Source organism: Pseudopipra pipra, chromosome 23 (assembly GCF_036250125.1).
Source record: "Pseudopipra pipra isolate bDixPip1 chromosome 23, bDixPip1.hap1, whole genome shotgun sequence".
NCBI lineage: Eukaryota > Metazoa > Chordata > Aves > Passeriformes > Pipridae > Pseudopipra > Pseudopipra pipra.
This window is the reverse complement of record NC_087571.1, coordinates 4,697,601-4,713,606: the sequence shown is the minus strand read 5'-3', so window position 1 is coordinate 4,713,606 and position 16,006 is coordinate 4,697,601. Positions and strand designations below refer to the sequence as shown.

At 51.0% G+C, this 16,006-nt stretch overlaps 1 protein-coding gene across 2 annotated transcripts in view; it reads left to right on the top strand.

Moving 5' to 3' along the window:
- The window catches only part of POU2F3 (POU class 2 homeobox 3), a 42,024-nt gene that overhangs the window by 5,806 nt on the left and 20,212 nt on the right, over positions 1-16,006 (top strand). For both annotated transcript variants that reach the window (XM_064634665.1, XM_064634666.1), the window contains exon 4: positions 11,136-11,170. In XM_064634665.1, coding sequence (XP_064490735.1) covers positions 11,136-11,170 — 35 coding nt within the window. The remainder of the gene's footprint in view (positions 1-11,135; positions 11,171-16,006) is intronic.

The window sequence follows — 16,006 nt, the reverse complement described above, 5'->3', positions numbered from 1 at the left end:
CCCTTAATGTCCTCTGTGGCTTCAGCAGGGAAATGTGCTCCCGCCTTGCCAAAGGAATGATGGCACTGGAGCGGTCTGGGTCCCGCTCCGTGTAGCGCAGGGAGCTCTTCCCATCCCACCGGGAATGGCGACAGGGACGGTTCCTCAGGCAAAACCAAGCCTTTCTTTGGCCGTGTGTGTGTGTAGAAAAATGGGAGGGACTTTGGGAATAATCAAATCCAGTGAGGTAGTTCCAGAAGAAATGCATTGCTCTGCGTCTCGAGGCACGATTGGGTCCCTCACCTCCTCTGCTCCTGATGCTGCCAGGCTCTCGCTGCTCAGTGGCTGGAAGCCTCAGTGTTCCTTGAATATGGAAAGCTGAGGAACAGGGTGATGTTTTAGCTGATTTCTGCCAGGTTACCAACCAAAAGCTGTGATAGACACCAGGAAAAAAATCAGTTTCTGCCATCAGTTCTCCCTCCCACTGCCTGCAGGGAGCTTTGAATGCAAGACTTGGACCCGTAATTTCACAAAGGCTCATGGTCACGTCCCTTTTCAGGCAGGTGAGCAGCAATAAGAAATAATTTTAAGGGCCACTAGGTATAGGAAATCAAGGTTATTAAAAGCGGTGCTATAAACTTAGAAATAAACCTTTAAAAAGCGAAACTGGTAGAGAAAATGCAGAAGAATCAATTATTCTCTAGCCCTAAGCTTGGGGCAGGGGGATGTGCAAGAGGTTAAAACTTTGCGTGGAAGGATTTTACTGTTTCTCTTTTACTTACATAATTTGAGATAATGTAGAAAAAATGAGATTTTGGTTAACCCAGAGAACTCTAAGCATGTTTTAAAGGGACTAAACCCACCCCTTTATTTAGAAATCCTCAATGTGCTCGTGGCTGTGGGTTATTTGACACAATCTAAGGCAGAGATAAAATCTGGTTCTATTCACGTCCATGAACTCTGATTGACTTTGGTCAGCTCAGCTTCTGCTCGGGGCTCTCAGATCACCCCAAGCTGGTTTTTGAGATAAATGTTTCCAAGCTGCTGAGCAACAAACACATCCCAAACCTCCCAGGCCCTTCCAAAAACAAAAAAACACAAACCCTGGTGGTGTTACAGGGCCTTAAATCGGGAGCTGGAGCCTCCTGAGATGTTTGGCACACGGAGTTGATGGATAGCAGGGTTAATCAAGATTAGGGAAGCCGGGTGTTTGATTCTGGTTATTAAATGGAGTGGGATATTCTGGCTGCTGCTGCTCTTGGAGTCAATAGTGTTAAACCAGAAGCTGGCGCTGCCTTTGGTTGGATAAAATATGGGTTTTTTCCAAGGCTAAGCTCCCCAGACAGCCATTAGTGTGAGCTGCAGCACCTCTTTCTAGTGGTAATTGAGGAAAGAAAGCGCAGAAGTGAAGTCAATTTGTTTTAAAATAACAAAAACCGTTCGCGGCGGCATTAGCCGTGCTCTAGGAGCCTTCCAATCAAGCAGGGAAATCAGGGCGAGTAAATCACCTTCATTTGCGAGGCACAAAAAAAGAAACCTGTTGAAATCGCTCTTTTTTTCTGCTGCCGCTGATCTGTTTGGTCCCTTCGGGTTTTCCAGGGATCGCTGGAGGGGACACAGCGGAGGGGCGGGAGATGCTCGTGGGGGTGTCCGGCACCAGCCACGACCCCTCCCGCGGGATGTCCCCCCTCTGTGACCCCTCTCACAGGGTGTCCCCCCTCTGTGACCCCTCCCGCGGGGTGTCCCCCTCTGTGACCCCTCTCACGGGGTGTCCCCCTCTGTGACCCCTCTCACGGGGTGTCCCCCTTTGTGACCCCTCTCACGGGGTGTCCCCCTCTGTGACCCCTCCCGCGGGGTGTCCCCTCTTTGTGACACCTCTCACGGGGTGTCCCCCTCTGTGACCCCTCCCGCGGGATGTCCCCTCTTTGTGACACCTCTCACGGGGTGTCCCCCTCTGTGACCCCTCCCGCGGGGTGTCCCCTCTTTGTGACACCTCTCACGGGGTGTCCCCCTCTGTGACCCCTCCCGCGGGGTGTCCCCTCTTTGTGACACCTCTCACGGGGTGTCCCCCTCTGTGACCCTCCTGTGGGGTGTCCCCCTCTGTGACCCCTCTCACGGGGTGTCCCCCCTCTGTGACCCCTCTCACGGGGTGTCCCCCTCTGTGACCCCTCCCGCGGGGTCTCCCCCTCTGTGACACCCCGTGGGACCCTCCGGGGGTGCCCAGGGCAGGGTGACACCTTGGCACGCTGTGGTCCAGGTGATGTAACCCGGCACACCGAGCCCTGACGCTTCACCCAAAACCTCCTCGTGGTGTTTTTTTCCCTCCCCCCCCTCCTCTTTCAGACCATTCTGTTTATAAACAACCAAGCTCTTTGTACTGAACTTCCCTGGAAGTTTTTATTTTCCCCCCCGTGCGCGTCGTTAGAGGAATATTTACTGCGGCACCTGATGGTTTAGTGTTTTGGTTACCGGCTTCATGTGGGGAAAAGCTGTTTTCTGATGACTCATTAATTGAAGACCCATTTCCTACTGAATTACACCAATCCACACGACTCCCCGGGAATCTCGTTACCCCCAAAGGAAAGATCTGTTCCCAAACTAACAATATTATACCTTACAAAGACTAGAAACCCTCCGAGGTGCAGATATCCACGGGCCTTTCATCACCAAAAGATGCAGACTGGCTCCAAGAAGAATTAAAAAAAAAAGAAATCTATATATATTAAAAAAAAAAAAATCCTGGAGGGAGTTGGGTGCCAAAATGCTTTTGTAAACCAAGCCCTTGATCTAAACCTGATGCCTAAAGATCTGATGGGAAGTGTCAGTAGCAGGAGGATAATCTCATCCTTTCATATCTCCGCCAATTCCAGGCTTAGAGGGGGGAAAAAAGAAGGGTAATTTGGGGCATTGTTTTACTTTGAAAGTGTTTGAAATAATTGTGGGGGGTTTTCTTTTTTGAGAAAATTGTTAAAATTGTTCGTCTTCCGTAGGAGGTTTGGAAAGATCAGGCTTCTTTTTTTTTTCTTTCCTTCTTTCTTTCTTTCTTTCTTTCTTTTTTTTTGTTGTTTTTCCATCCACCCAATTTCGTAGAAAATGCTTCAAAGCTTTTTAGTAAGATATCCTCCCAAACCCCAGGTTGGTTTGATTCCAGCCTCTCCCAGCCTAGTGGAATTTTGCCATTAAAGAAAAAAAAAAAAAAAAAAGCTGCGATTGAAAAAAAAAAATAATAATTTATAATAATATAAAATATAATAATTTATAAGGAATATCACCTACCCTGCCCAACTCTGTGAACCTTAATCCTTCCTTTCCTTCCACTCTGCCCTTTTTATGGTGTGTGTGAGGGGGAAGAGGGGAACAGGCACCAGTTTCCCCATCACCCAGGAGCTGGGGGGGTCACTCCCAGCCTGACCCCTCCAGTCTGCGGGTCCCCTTTCCCTTTTCCTGCGGGATTCCAGCCCGGTTTAACGCGTGCCTTGAGCTCCCAGGCAGCCAGTCCCGCTGACTCCATGGGGGGTAATGACAGGCAGTGAGTTTTCTGCTTGGCTCCGAGCTCTTTTCATCTCTTTAAACTGATGAAAGCCATGCCAGCAAAGCTCTGGGTTGATTTTTTTGATGGGAACTGTGGGGGCTTGGCACTGCCGAGTGTCGCCCCTGGTCTTGCAGCCCAGGGGCAGAGAGAGATCTCCCCCTTCTTGTGGTTTATCTGAGCCCTCGGTATCTGATGCAACAAAACGCTGAGGTGGGACTTGCCCCTGTCTGTCTGTTTGTTTGTGTCAGACACTTGTTCCCCCGTTTATCTGCTCGATCAAAACAGGTTACACCAAGCAGAGCTACTTCCCTTTGATTTCATCTGTTGAGGCTATGGGGGGGAAGCCAAAGCTTTTACAAAAGGGCGATAGGGAAGCTCTTCAAACACAACCATCGGTAACTGAATAGCTGCGGGCGCTCCCGAGCATCTTCCCTCCCCACCCTGGATCCCGGGGAACTGCCCGGCCTGCCAGGAGCCCTGGGAGGGGTGTGCTGGGCACCCCAGAGTGGGGAGCAGAGCCAGGCTGTGCCTGTGTGGGTGCAGTGTGGGACAGCCCCGCAGCCTTATCGCTGCCTTGGCAGGGCTGGCATTGCTCCCCGGGACAGGGGGTTGGTGGTGCCGGTCAGGTCTGGGAGCTGGAGGGGATCTGTTTGGTCCCTTGGTGGGGAGAGGGGTGTGGTTGGAGGGGGAGGGCACACGGGGCTGGGACACGGGGCTCTGGTGGCACTGGGAGCAGGGTTATGTCACCCTCGCAGCCTGGGTAACCTCTGAGCGATTTGGAATATCCTGAGTTGAAAGGGGCCCTCAAGGATCATCCAAGTCCAACTCCTGGCCCTGCACAGACACCCCAACAATCCCACCCTGTCCCTCAGAACCTTGTCCAGAAACTCCTTGAGCTCTGGTAGCCTTGGGGCCGTTCCCACTGCCCTGGGGTGCCTGTTAGTGCCCAACCACCCTCTGAGGGAAGAACCTTTTCCTATATCCAACCTAAACCTCCCCTGACACAGCTCCAGCCATTCCCTGGGTCCTGTCACTGCTCACACTGAGCAGAGATCAGTGCCTGTCCCTCTGCTTCCCCTCATGAGGAAGTTGTAGACAGCCATGAGGTCTCCCCTGGAGAGAGCAATAAAGCAGGTATCTTGTCTCTCAGAGTAAGAAAGACTTGTCTTTTAAACCTCAAGAAAATTAAGTGCTAAGGGGCTCTGATGCATCTGCTCCTAACTGTCCCTTTAGAGGAGACCCTGCTGGGAATGTCCTTCATTCCCTGCATCCTCATCTTTGCCCAGCCCGTGCCTGTGGAAGGATGGCAGCACCAGACACCTCTGCTGCTGGCACAGGACATCTGAGGGCCCCTGGCAGTGGAGCAGAGAGCAAGGGCAGCTCTGAAACTGGACACCAAAACTTCCACCAGAGCCAAATCCCCTCCCAGTACCCAGTTTGCATTAAACCCATGTCAGGGCAGATGGAAAATCAGAGCCCTTGCCTCAGTCTGTATCTGCCACAGTGCAAGCTCAGTTAAGTGTCTTCATTCCTCAGCTCCAAAGGGAGGGCCTCGATCTCTTTTTCCACCTTTTTGACAGGATGAAAGCCAGGGATGGGCACAACAGAGCCCTGATCTCTGCTGGGCTCTGGGAAAGCTGCTGTTTGTTGTATCCCCACCTCAGGTGTTGGGGTAGGGTCTCTTTTAAAGGTGATGGCTCATCCTGGAATAGGGAAGGAAGTTTCTGGTCTTTGTGTCAGCTTCCAGCTGGGGTGGAAGGCAAGGTGCACAGGCAAGGGATGGCAGATGGAGCACCCACCAACCCATCTCATGGTACCCTCAGCATCCACACAAAGGGCTGCACCACCTGAGCGTCTTCCTTTTGTTGTTTCCAGGCTGGAAACATCTTGCCAGGCCAAAGTCTTTTGAGGAAACTTGGCCTCTCCCAGCCCTGCTCCGAGCCCAGTCCTTGGCTACGCCTTTGCTCTCCAAGGCCAGCTCTCCCTCGTGAAACTTTCCTCAAAGCCTCCAGGATTTCTCTGGTCTCTTCCCCCCCGCAGCCATGCACAGCCCCGGGACAAGTCCCGGATAAATGAAAGCAGCAGCAGTTGGGCTGGAAACAGCTGGTTGCTATGGCAATCGGGGCTGCTCGGGATTTGCATAAGGCTGATGATTTTCATAGCACAGCCACATTTAAGGCAAGCAGGAGAAATTTCCATATTCCCAGCTCCGAGTCAGTTGGGGCGTGGGGGAGGCCAGGAGGGGGATATTTGAAATTCAAATGAAGGTGATTAGGGTTTGAGGTTGGGTTATTTTTTTTTTAATTTTTTTTTTTTTTCCCTTAAACATCCCATTATGGAAGAGGATAAAAAAGGATGGGGAGGGGAAAGGGGAACAAAAGGCTGGTTTGACTTGAATTAGAGGGGCAAAGGAAGAGCTGGTCTGATCTGCCTCTTGCCTCTGGTCTAAGAGAAGAGACTTGCCCTCTCCCAGCACCTGCAGGTGAAATGTTTTCCGTGGGAACAACTGCTGCCCTCGGGTTTCCTTCTGGAAGCTGCCCGAGTCTCCCACACTTGCTGTCCTGCTCTCCCCCCACTCCCTGCCCCACACGAAGGGAACATCACACTCTGAGCTGCAGTGGGACCTGGGGATGGGGTTTCTCTGAGGCACTGCTGACAAAGGGAAGGCATTTTTATAACCCAGGGGTTTCCACCCAAATGAAACACTTGAGTGCTCAGTGAAAGCTTCCCCTGGAGTCTGGAGCTGTCTGAGTCAGCACAGATTCACTTTTGCTACCCAGCCTTAGCTTTCCCATGGAGATGCTCCGATGCTTTGGGCTGTTTGTGCCCTCAGAGCCTCAAAAACTCACCATCCTGCTCACACTTTGCCCTGCTCCCTTTAAAAAGCACTTTTTAAGTGCCTTGGGAGCAGCAAGCATCCCAGCAGGATCCAGGGAACAGCTCAGGGCAGTCTCTGCTCCCTGGTGCTGGTGGGCACAGCTGGAGGGAATCAGGGGGAACCAGCACATGGAGAAAAGGTGATTTAAGTGAGCTCCCACCACTGGAGCTCTGGAGAAGGTGGTTCTGGGAACAGCAGTGTGAGGGCTGTGACTTGGTGTTTGCTTGAGTCTCCAGAGTCAATTGAAATCCTGAGGAGTGTATTTGATGCTGAATGTCTTGTTTGCTTAATAGAACCACATCCTCCTCGGTGCAGGTGAGCATTTTGCAGCGTTTACAGTGTGTGGGTCAAGTACTGTTTACCTGTGTAATTGTTGCCACTCTTTTCTTTACCAGCACTCAGGTAAATCTTTTAACTTCGTGTGTTGTTTGAGGTGAGAGATTTGAACAGGCTAATTTCTCAGCCTTTAGAAAATGCACGTTGAAAGGCTCTCAGCATCCTGCCTGCTCTGCCAATCTCTGGTGGCACTGTGCTTTATCAGCTGGGGTGCTAAAATCCTCAGCAGAGGTGAGATTAATCTTAATTTTAGATACTCGATACTCTGAGGCTGAAGTCTGACCTGCTCACCCCGGGCTCCTTGTGCAGTCACTGATGGAAATAGGTGTCTCCAGAAGGTGATTCATCTCCGTGCTCTCTATCTCGGGGGTGAGATGAGTTGCCCTCTGGAAGCGCCTGCTTCCTCCCTCTCCGTGGCTGTAAAGGGAGCCTAGAGCAATTGGCTCACAATTAGACACCTAAAAGTTAGACATCTGAGCCCAGGCAGCCGAACCCCCTGCCTGGTGTCTGCCTGGCACTGTTCCCCCATCGCCCGTTCAGCTGTTCCGAATTTCCCTCCCAGATGCGCTGCGGCAGAAAACTGATTCCCTGTGGGAATTCCCCAACACCTGTTAAAGATTGAAATCGCCTCCTAATTCCCCCGGCCCTTCCAAGATCAAACCGGGGGGTGAATTCAGTGCGGGGCCGGGTGGGACGGGGACCGAGGTGATCCCTGCGGTGTGATCCCTGCGGTGTGATCCCTGCGGTGTGATCCCTGCGGTGTGATCCCTGCGGTGTCGCTGGGTGAGAAGCTGTCACCCCCCGGAGGTGACATCTGCATGCGTGTGTTTGCCTTTGGAGGAGATGAAGGAGCGCTGCAGTCCTGATTTTCCTTCCCTCCCCATCGCGGTGCTTTCATCCCCGAGTGCCCGACTGGCTCTGCAGCTTCCAGTGGGAATGGTGATGGAGCTCCTGTCTCCGCTTTTCCAGAGCGAACGCCGCGTCCCGGGAGGGGGGGAACAGGCAGGGGGTGAGGAGGGGGGGGGAAAGTTGTCCGGAACTGTTCTGCTTCTCCCATCCCCAGAGAAACCTCCCCAGGCAAACTCGCACCAGATCTGATGCCAGTGCTATGCAAAACAGCTGCCAGGTGAACCAAGGAGAGCTGCACAGCCCTGGTCTGCCGTGCTAAGCCGAGCTTATCGCTGCTTTTCCCCCCCTCCCCTTCCCTGTCCGGAACACCCAGAAAGAGCCTTGTTTGTGAGGAAGCTCCTGGGAATTGTAGTGCAGGAGCTCAGGGCAGCCTTGCCCGGTTTAAATCTCAGGGCTTCCCCCGGTTTGATGCAATTCAGGGAGGGCAGGACTGCATCTTGCAGATGCTGGAGATTTTGGATCCCATTGTGTCTGGCTGGTGTAGCAAGAGGCAAGTTGTTGGCTGGGCTGAAGCTCCATTAAAATTAGTGGAGTTCTGGCAGTTTACAGCAGGAGAGAATCTGCTGCCACTTACACTTTTCTTTCTTTTTATCTCCTGGAGCTAGAAAAGATAAAATCTTAAGTGCAGAGTGTTTGAACAGCCCGTTCCTTTCAGGAGAGATGACTACTGCAGTGTGAGTCCTGATGTTGACAGAAACTGGGAGGAAACCAAGTCTATTTTTAAAATATTTGCAGCAAAGTTACTGATTTAACTGAAAGGGGAGAGTTGTTATCCCTATCACACCCAAACCTTGCCTGGCAGCTGGAATCACTTTAACTTTACATTAACTGAAGTAGAAAAAGACCAGATTTGTTTGCAAATAAATCTGTGCACAAACACTGGCTGGTCCTGCTGAAGCCTTGGAGAGATTTGTGTATCCAGCTCCCATTTACATAACCACTGGGAGCAGGAATCACCTCGCCCAGTTTTAAATATCTCACTCTTGGACATCTAAGCCCGAACTAGTTGCCCCTGGGTCCCTTGGGAGTCAATTAAGAGGAATAGTCATCTCCAGAGGGCCATTCATCTCAGCTGGAGATGGGTGTCTGAGATAGGTGGGATGAATGGCCTCTGGAGGTGCCTATTGCTCCTCACTGTCTCCCGAGGTACCCCGGGGCAGTTGTCTCAGACTGAGACACCCAAGTTACCCCTGAGTTAGTGTCAGTCTCCAGGAATATTTGCAGTCACAGAATTCCTGGCTGAGGTGCCCCCCCTGTTAACCCTCGGTGGGTAGAACTTGGAGGAAGCTGTGTCTGACCTTGGAGGAGAGGAAGGGGCAAAGGCAGGTCAAAGTCTGGAAAAAGTAAGAGATGGGAAGCTTGGAAGAGGAGGAAAGACCGTGCAGGAGAACTTGGGCCTGGTGGTAGTGATGTGCAGGGAAACTGTTCCAGCTGCACATCCCAGGTTCCAAGTTTTGGGGTGTATGGTGGTGACTCAGACACCTTCACCAGGACCTCGGGATCTCCCTCAAGGCCTTTGAATGTTGCCTCATCAACATGCTGCACTTGAACCGTGAGTGAAACTCCTGTATCCAAGAAACCAGGAGATTACCTTTTCCTTCCTGTTCTATTTTAGCAACTGGGAACTTTATTTCCTCCTTCTCTCCTCGCTTTTCTTCCCTTTAGCTACTGCCTTCAGATTGCATCAACACCCCCCCCCCCCCTCCCCTCCTTCCCCGTGGGTTTCAAAGGTAGAAACTGCAGGCCTTGAAGATCCTCCTGGAGTCCTGCTCAGGTGTGTGGATGCTGATTGTGATCATCCATTAGCACTATCAGCATTCCCATCGGTGGCTGTGCAGTTGTTGGCTGGAAGGCAATGAATGAACCCGATTCCCGGGGCGGGAGCAGCTGGAGAGAGGTGGTCAGGGAGCAGATGGCTACGGAGAGGCAGGAGGGGGGAGCACGTGGCAAGCTGGAGGTTGTAGCAGGAGCAGGGGATTGCATGGAAGGAGATAAAGCCCTGAGATTGGGAAGAGAGAAAGCTTTGAGGAGCAGGTCGGGGGGAAGGCAGGAAGCGAGGGCAGGCTGGAGCAGAGCAGAAATGCAGCCAGGCTGGGGGAGAGGGCACGGAGCTGGATCGTGGTTGAGGTGCAGATGGTGAGGAGATAGAGGAGATCTCAGAGTTGATGGGGGCAACAGCTCTTCTGCTGTTAAACAGTGCTGTGGCAAAGTCCTGCAGCTCAGTTTCCACAGCCAGTGCTGTTAAATGTTTCAGATTAAATCTCCAGAGAGCTGTTTCTAGATAGCAGAGAATGAGAGGCTGCCATGAAACTGTTATCGTTGCCTCTCAAATATTTTGCCATCCATGAGTAATTGTACCAAGCACACTCCCCCTGAGGATCTCAAAGGGCCACGCTGATTCACCTGGGAATGTTGTGTGCATGGAAAACTGCAGGCTGGGTTAGGGCAAAGGCTCGTGCAGCTGAGGAAAGCAAGTCCATGGGAGAGTTGGATTTGCACTCCTGCCTGCACAGCCTCTCCCAGCAGCTTTCCAACTTTTTGCAGGAGACGTGAACTGCTGAGAAACACGATGTGTTGGAGCTTGATCAGATCACAGGGCACGGGCTCTGCTTTCTGGGGAACGTTACACTGGAAAAAACAGCAGGAGGAGCCCCCGAGGGCTTGTGTTGGTGGGATGTGAACAATTTAAGGCTGTTTATCACAAACTCGGTTGGACTGGAAGAGAATGACTTGGGGAATGTATTGCAAAGGGAAGGGGTTTCTTGGGGTTGCCTTTGCAGCTAAAGAGCTTCGTGGAATCCCTTAAAGCATTCATATCTGTGGAGAGCACAACCTTTCCTCTGTGATGTTCTTGATGAATTTGGCAGGTGTGATGGAGGGGGGGGGATGTTTATCATCAAAGGGGAATGAGTGAGGGCCTGTGCGGTACCTTCAGGCTGAAACCTGTCTGATTTTTTCCCCCTGTGCCTGCCAATCTCTTTTGGAATCAAGGAGACGCCTCTTGAGCACAACCCCACGGCACCCTCTGTTCCTTCAGATATCCCATAATTACCCAGTGCCACACGGGTTCCTGAGGATCCCAGGCTAACAGCCCTGGCCACCTGTTTGCTGGCCTTTCCCACAGTCAGTCCAGGCTTTATTACGTGCAGTGCCTCAGTCCTGGCCTTCCCTGGAGATCTGTGATGTCCTCCAGCTCACCCCTGCTGGAATCTCCCTTGCACTCAGGGAGATTTCCCCCACCCTTTGCTGCTTGGCCAGGTATCTCCCGGGAAGAAACACTTCTATTATCCTTCAGCAAAGGCTGATAGCATTAAATGTTGTAAAAGCTGATTTCATCCTTCCACTGCTGTGCTCCCAGTGACTCCCCCTTCCTCCTCCTCTCCTTGCTCTGAGCTGAGCCAGCCCCATGGCTTTGCTTCCATGTGTTCTAAGTTCTGGAAATCTCCCACCAGTGCTCACTGTCATCAACACTGAGATATTTTTCTGTTTGTTTCCTTGTAGGCAATGAACAGAATGGGCTGGACTTTAACAGGCAGGTAAGACTCTCCTGGGTTACCAGGTATTCTCCTGCTTTCTTGGATGACTGTTTTTTAATTGCTCATCATGCCAAGTCCCAGGCAGCTCCTGCTGAGAGATAAAAACTGTTAGGGCAGAAGCTGCCATCAAACAGACCACAGAACTTCTTCCCAATTCCCCTTTGTGGGATAGAATGACAGATCACACCTCTGCTTTCCCTCTTCCTATTTCATAGAAGTTCAGCTAATTACAGAGTTTCTTTAAATGACCACTTGCTTGAGGGTTTTGCTGGCCTTTTAATTTTTTTTTTTTTTTTCTATTATCGCTTAGAAACAAAAGGCACCTCAGTTAGAGTGGCAAATGTGGAAATCCCTCCCCAGAGCCCCGTGCACTGTGACACTGGGAATGCTGTGATGTGCGAGGCCAAAGGCACAGGGCTGACTCACAGGAGTATCAGCAGGGACTAAAAAGATGAGGTGGTTTGAGGTCTTGGATTGTGTAGGTCAAGACCAGGCCTACCTACCCCAGATTCCTCTTTGCAAGGCAGTGGGGAAAGGGACAGCAGATAAAAGCAGTGCTGCTCATGGGGCAAGTGAGCCCCAGTTGCCAGTGAGCACAGGAGGGACCACTGTCTCTGCTGGGTGAAGGTTACAGCCCTCTGGAGCTCTTGAATCTGTGCAGACACGTGTGAGGGTGGGGAGGCTCTGTCACAGGTTGCCCAGAGAAGCTGTGGCTGCCCCATCCCTGGAAGTGTCCAAGGCCAGGTTGGATGGGACTTGGAGCAACCTGGGCTGGTGGAAGGTGTCCCTGCCCGTGGCAGGAGGGTGGAACAATCTGATGTTTAAGGTTCCTTCCAGCCCAAACCATTCTGGGATCCCATGAAAACGCTCTCTGAGTCCAGAGCTGAGGGCTCCTGTGGCCACCAGGGCTGGGCTCAGAACCTGTAAAGCAAAAGAGGAAAAAGAGCCAACCCCCTGAGCTGCTGCAGGACTCTGGGGGTTGGATGAGGAGCTGGAGCCAGGGAAGCAACAGGGGCTGTAACTCCACGGCCAGCCACGAGCACTCGCAGCAGATATTGGCAGCAGAGCAACCTCCCTGCTCCCAGCTCTGCACTCCCTGAGCTCAAGGCTTACATCCCTTCCCAAAGGCTCCCTGCTTGCAGCAGGGGGACAGCTGGGCCTTCTCAGTGTGGCTTTTTTTTTGCCCTGCAAGCTTTGCCCCGGTGGCTCTTGCCTGACACATGTCAGCGAGCTGCTGTTTGTTTGTTTGCCTTGGCTGCTCCGGCTTTGGGTGGGTCGTAACTTCCCATCAAAGGTGTCTTAACACGCTCAGCCATCTTCCAGGTTTTTGGAATACCCAGCTGAAAACAAAAAAAGCCTTGTGTCTCCAGCTCTGAGGATTGCAGAGCCCAGAGCACAGGCTTTCCACGCGCCAGGAGAGGAATCCAATCTGCTCGGAAGCAGCGATAAAAGAAAATTCCCTCCAGATAGAAATGAGCACGAGATCCTTCCACGGTGCAAACTTTTCCTATGGCAACAGCACCACAAAGATGTTGGAGCTGGAAGCTGGGGTTAATCAAGGAGATGTGATTGACTGTGGTGGAGCATCAGAAGTGATCTGACCCCCTGTTTTTAGGGTCCTGCTCCTCTGCATGTCACTGAACGATGCTGGTGAGGTTGGGGAGGGGGGGAGAGGAAGCCAGGTTTGCTGTCAGTAGAGCTGGCTTGGTAGAAACATCTTCCTCCTAAAAACAAATTGTGGTTCTGTTTGCCAACATTTGTTTTGTCACATTTCTCAAAAGAAATCTGAGGGGTTTTTGGAGCATTCGCTTCCCGCTGGTGTTTTGTTTTTTTTTTTCCCTTAAAAACAAAGGGGCGACACAAAACCTCGTTCAGTTGTGCCAGCACCTCCCTGTGAGTGAGTAGCAAACCTGACTGGGGATTTCACAGGGTTTATAGAGCAAAAGGCTGTGAACAAGCTCATTTTGTTGTTTCATTTTGGTTTTAATCTGGTCCAACGCCCCAGAACAGTGCCTGCCCACGGGGTTTTGCAGTGATGTCAGGGATGGGGATGTAACAGTCCATGAGTGGACACAGGACTGTGCAAGTGGCTCTTTGTCTCCCTCTCTTGGCTCTCTCAAGGCCACGTGTAGACTTATTTAAAATTATTATTATTATTATTATTATTATTTAAAACAATAATAATTATTTTGAATTATTGTTATTTAAAATAACAATAATAATAGTAATTATTATTATTATTTTAAATTATTATCTTAAATGAGCATGAGCCCGAATGCACATGGGTTCCACACTCACATTTCGGGTTGACCTCAGCTGTTGGTGAATTCACCCTCAATTCAGCAAATAGATTTCAAATGACGAGAAAAAAGGAAGAGAGGAGAGATGGAAATATCAAAGTGTTTTCATGTGAAATCAGGTGCTGAGCTCTTTCATTAGGGGTGGAGGTTGGTGGGTTTTTTAATTTGGTTTGGGGTTTGAGGTTGGCTTTGGGTGGCTTTTTTTTTTTTTTTCGTTAGCTTGCAATTCAAGTTTTCAACCCGAAGCCAGAGAAGGATGGTTTGAAACCCAACTCCAACCTGACTGCAGGAGCTGCTGAGCTGCCTTTGACTTTATTTGGAGTGCTGGGCGCTAATCACTTTGAAGATCATAAATCTCACCTCGTTTAAGCCTCTCCCCCAGTCTTTGTAGATGGCCTACATTTCAGGTCTGCTTCCCTCCCATGTTGTGCTCCAGGCGGGAAGAGAAGGGTGGAGTGACCTGGTTAGACCCCTTCCTTGCCTACCAATTCCCTGCCCTGGCTGCTCTCACCCTGCAAACGGGGAGGAGGGAAACTCTCTGCGGAGTTTGAGGTTTTCTTGCAGTTTGTGGGTCAGCCCTGTGCTTTATGAGAAAGCTCCTTCTGATCCCTCAACCTATTTGGCAAACGTTTCTTTCCCCCCCCCCACCCTTCAAACTCTCCTCCCACCTGGATGCAGCAGTAATTTGTATGTGAATGAGAGGGAAAAGGGTGTGTATGGAAAAAAAGAGCATCTTCTGCCTTGCCTATCTGGTTTGGCTTTTCAGCCAGGGAGTCTAATGCTGGTTGTTTCCTGTTTATATCAAGGGAAATGCAAAGAGACAGTAATAAACTTTCACCTTGGCTGCTGGCAGTGTGGAGAGGGACATCTGCCTCCTGATGGTTTGGGAGCATGGCCAGAGCTGGGCAGGGTAACTCTGCGAGCAGGGCTTGAGTTTTGCCAGGGAAAGGCATGGAGTGGGACCAGGAGAAGGGCTGGAAGTGTTGGAAAGGGAGCTTTCCCTGGCTGGAATGTGGTGATCCTCCCCAGGTGCTGCTGTGGTCTCACCAGGCTTGGTTGGGTTTAATTCCTGGTCTCCTCAGCGTTCAGCCTTTAGGAAATACTGGATGGTTTGTTTTTGTAGCTGGCTCTGAAGAGAGCTGTTCTGGAGAGCCAGGTGTCTGGAGCTAATCCCTGGGATAATGCTGCCTTCTGGAATACACACATGGAGCTGGGGCTGATGGTTTTGGGAGATGCCAGGGCTTGTGTGCCTGGTGGGAGTGTTGTAGCCCAGCACACAGGGCTGAGCATTGATCTGCAGCTGGAGGAGGAAAAGGCACAGCTGCTGAATCCCTGATGGCTTTTCCATCAGGGAAGTGATGTGCAGGACCACGTTGGTCCTGGCAGTGCCACAGTCTGGGTGCCAGGGAGGGAATGCAGGCTCAGATCTCTCCAAGCCCTTCCTGCTCTCAAGCACTGAGCTGTTTTCAGTGCTGGGAGAGGGAACGTGTCCCTCTGGAAATAAAGCTGAAAGGTTTTGTGTGAGCTGTGCTGGCAGGGCTGAGCAGGATCTGCATGTGCTCCATATCCAAATATGCCATGCACTTTCATTCCAGCAAAAGGCTGACCCTTGCAAGACAGGCTGTCATTTGTTTATCAGACCTGTCATTACCATTAATCAGATCGATGTGAAGGTGCTCCTGCTGTGAGACCTGACAATATTTAAGACAGGCACTGATGTCCTTGAGCAGGGCTCAGCACAGCTTCAATTTTGCTGTTGGTTCTTTACTCCTATTCTTTGTTTTCTTTGGTTTACACCAATCAGGGAATGCAATAAGGATAAATATCTCTTTCTAAGAGGCTTCCTAGAAAGCCTTTTCAGCTGGGTCCGTTGAAGAATTCCCCCCTTCTAAAACCAGTGTGTTACTGCCCTACTCTCTGCAAGAGGGTTCCCTTCCCTCAGGACCTCCTTGTCTAACTCATCTCCCTGCTCTGACAGTCACTGTCCAAGGAAACTTCAACTTATTAATTTATGTGGGACTTTCAGCAGTTGCTTTGAGGCAACAGGGTGGGTTATCTCAGGTCTTCACAGCCGATGTCCTGTAGACAAATGATGTGAGAAATTAAAGTGGGCCAACTGCATCTGAGATCTGGAATCACTGGTGGCTCGTTTTTCAGTGCCATTAATAACGCTCTGACCTTGTTTGGTGCTTTCCACCCACACGTCTGAAGGCACTTTGCTAATGGATTTTAGCATCCCGGTGCCTCTGGAAGGTGGGGAGGTGTTTATAGCCCTGTCCTACAGACACAGACTGGCTTTTCCCAAAGATGCTGAGCACTGTGATTGCAGTTGAAATCAGGGGATGCTTTATGGGGCAGTTGCCTGTGGACATCGGGGTGTATTGAAATCCAGGGACCTGCTCCGTGGCAGAGCTGGGATATGGACTCTGATTCTCTGATTCATAGTCTTGTGCTCAACCACAGACAAGTTCTTCCTCCCCTCCATCCTTTTGAAGGTGGAAAGAAGGGCCTACCTTGCTGGGTAGTTTGTTATTAA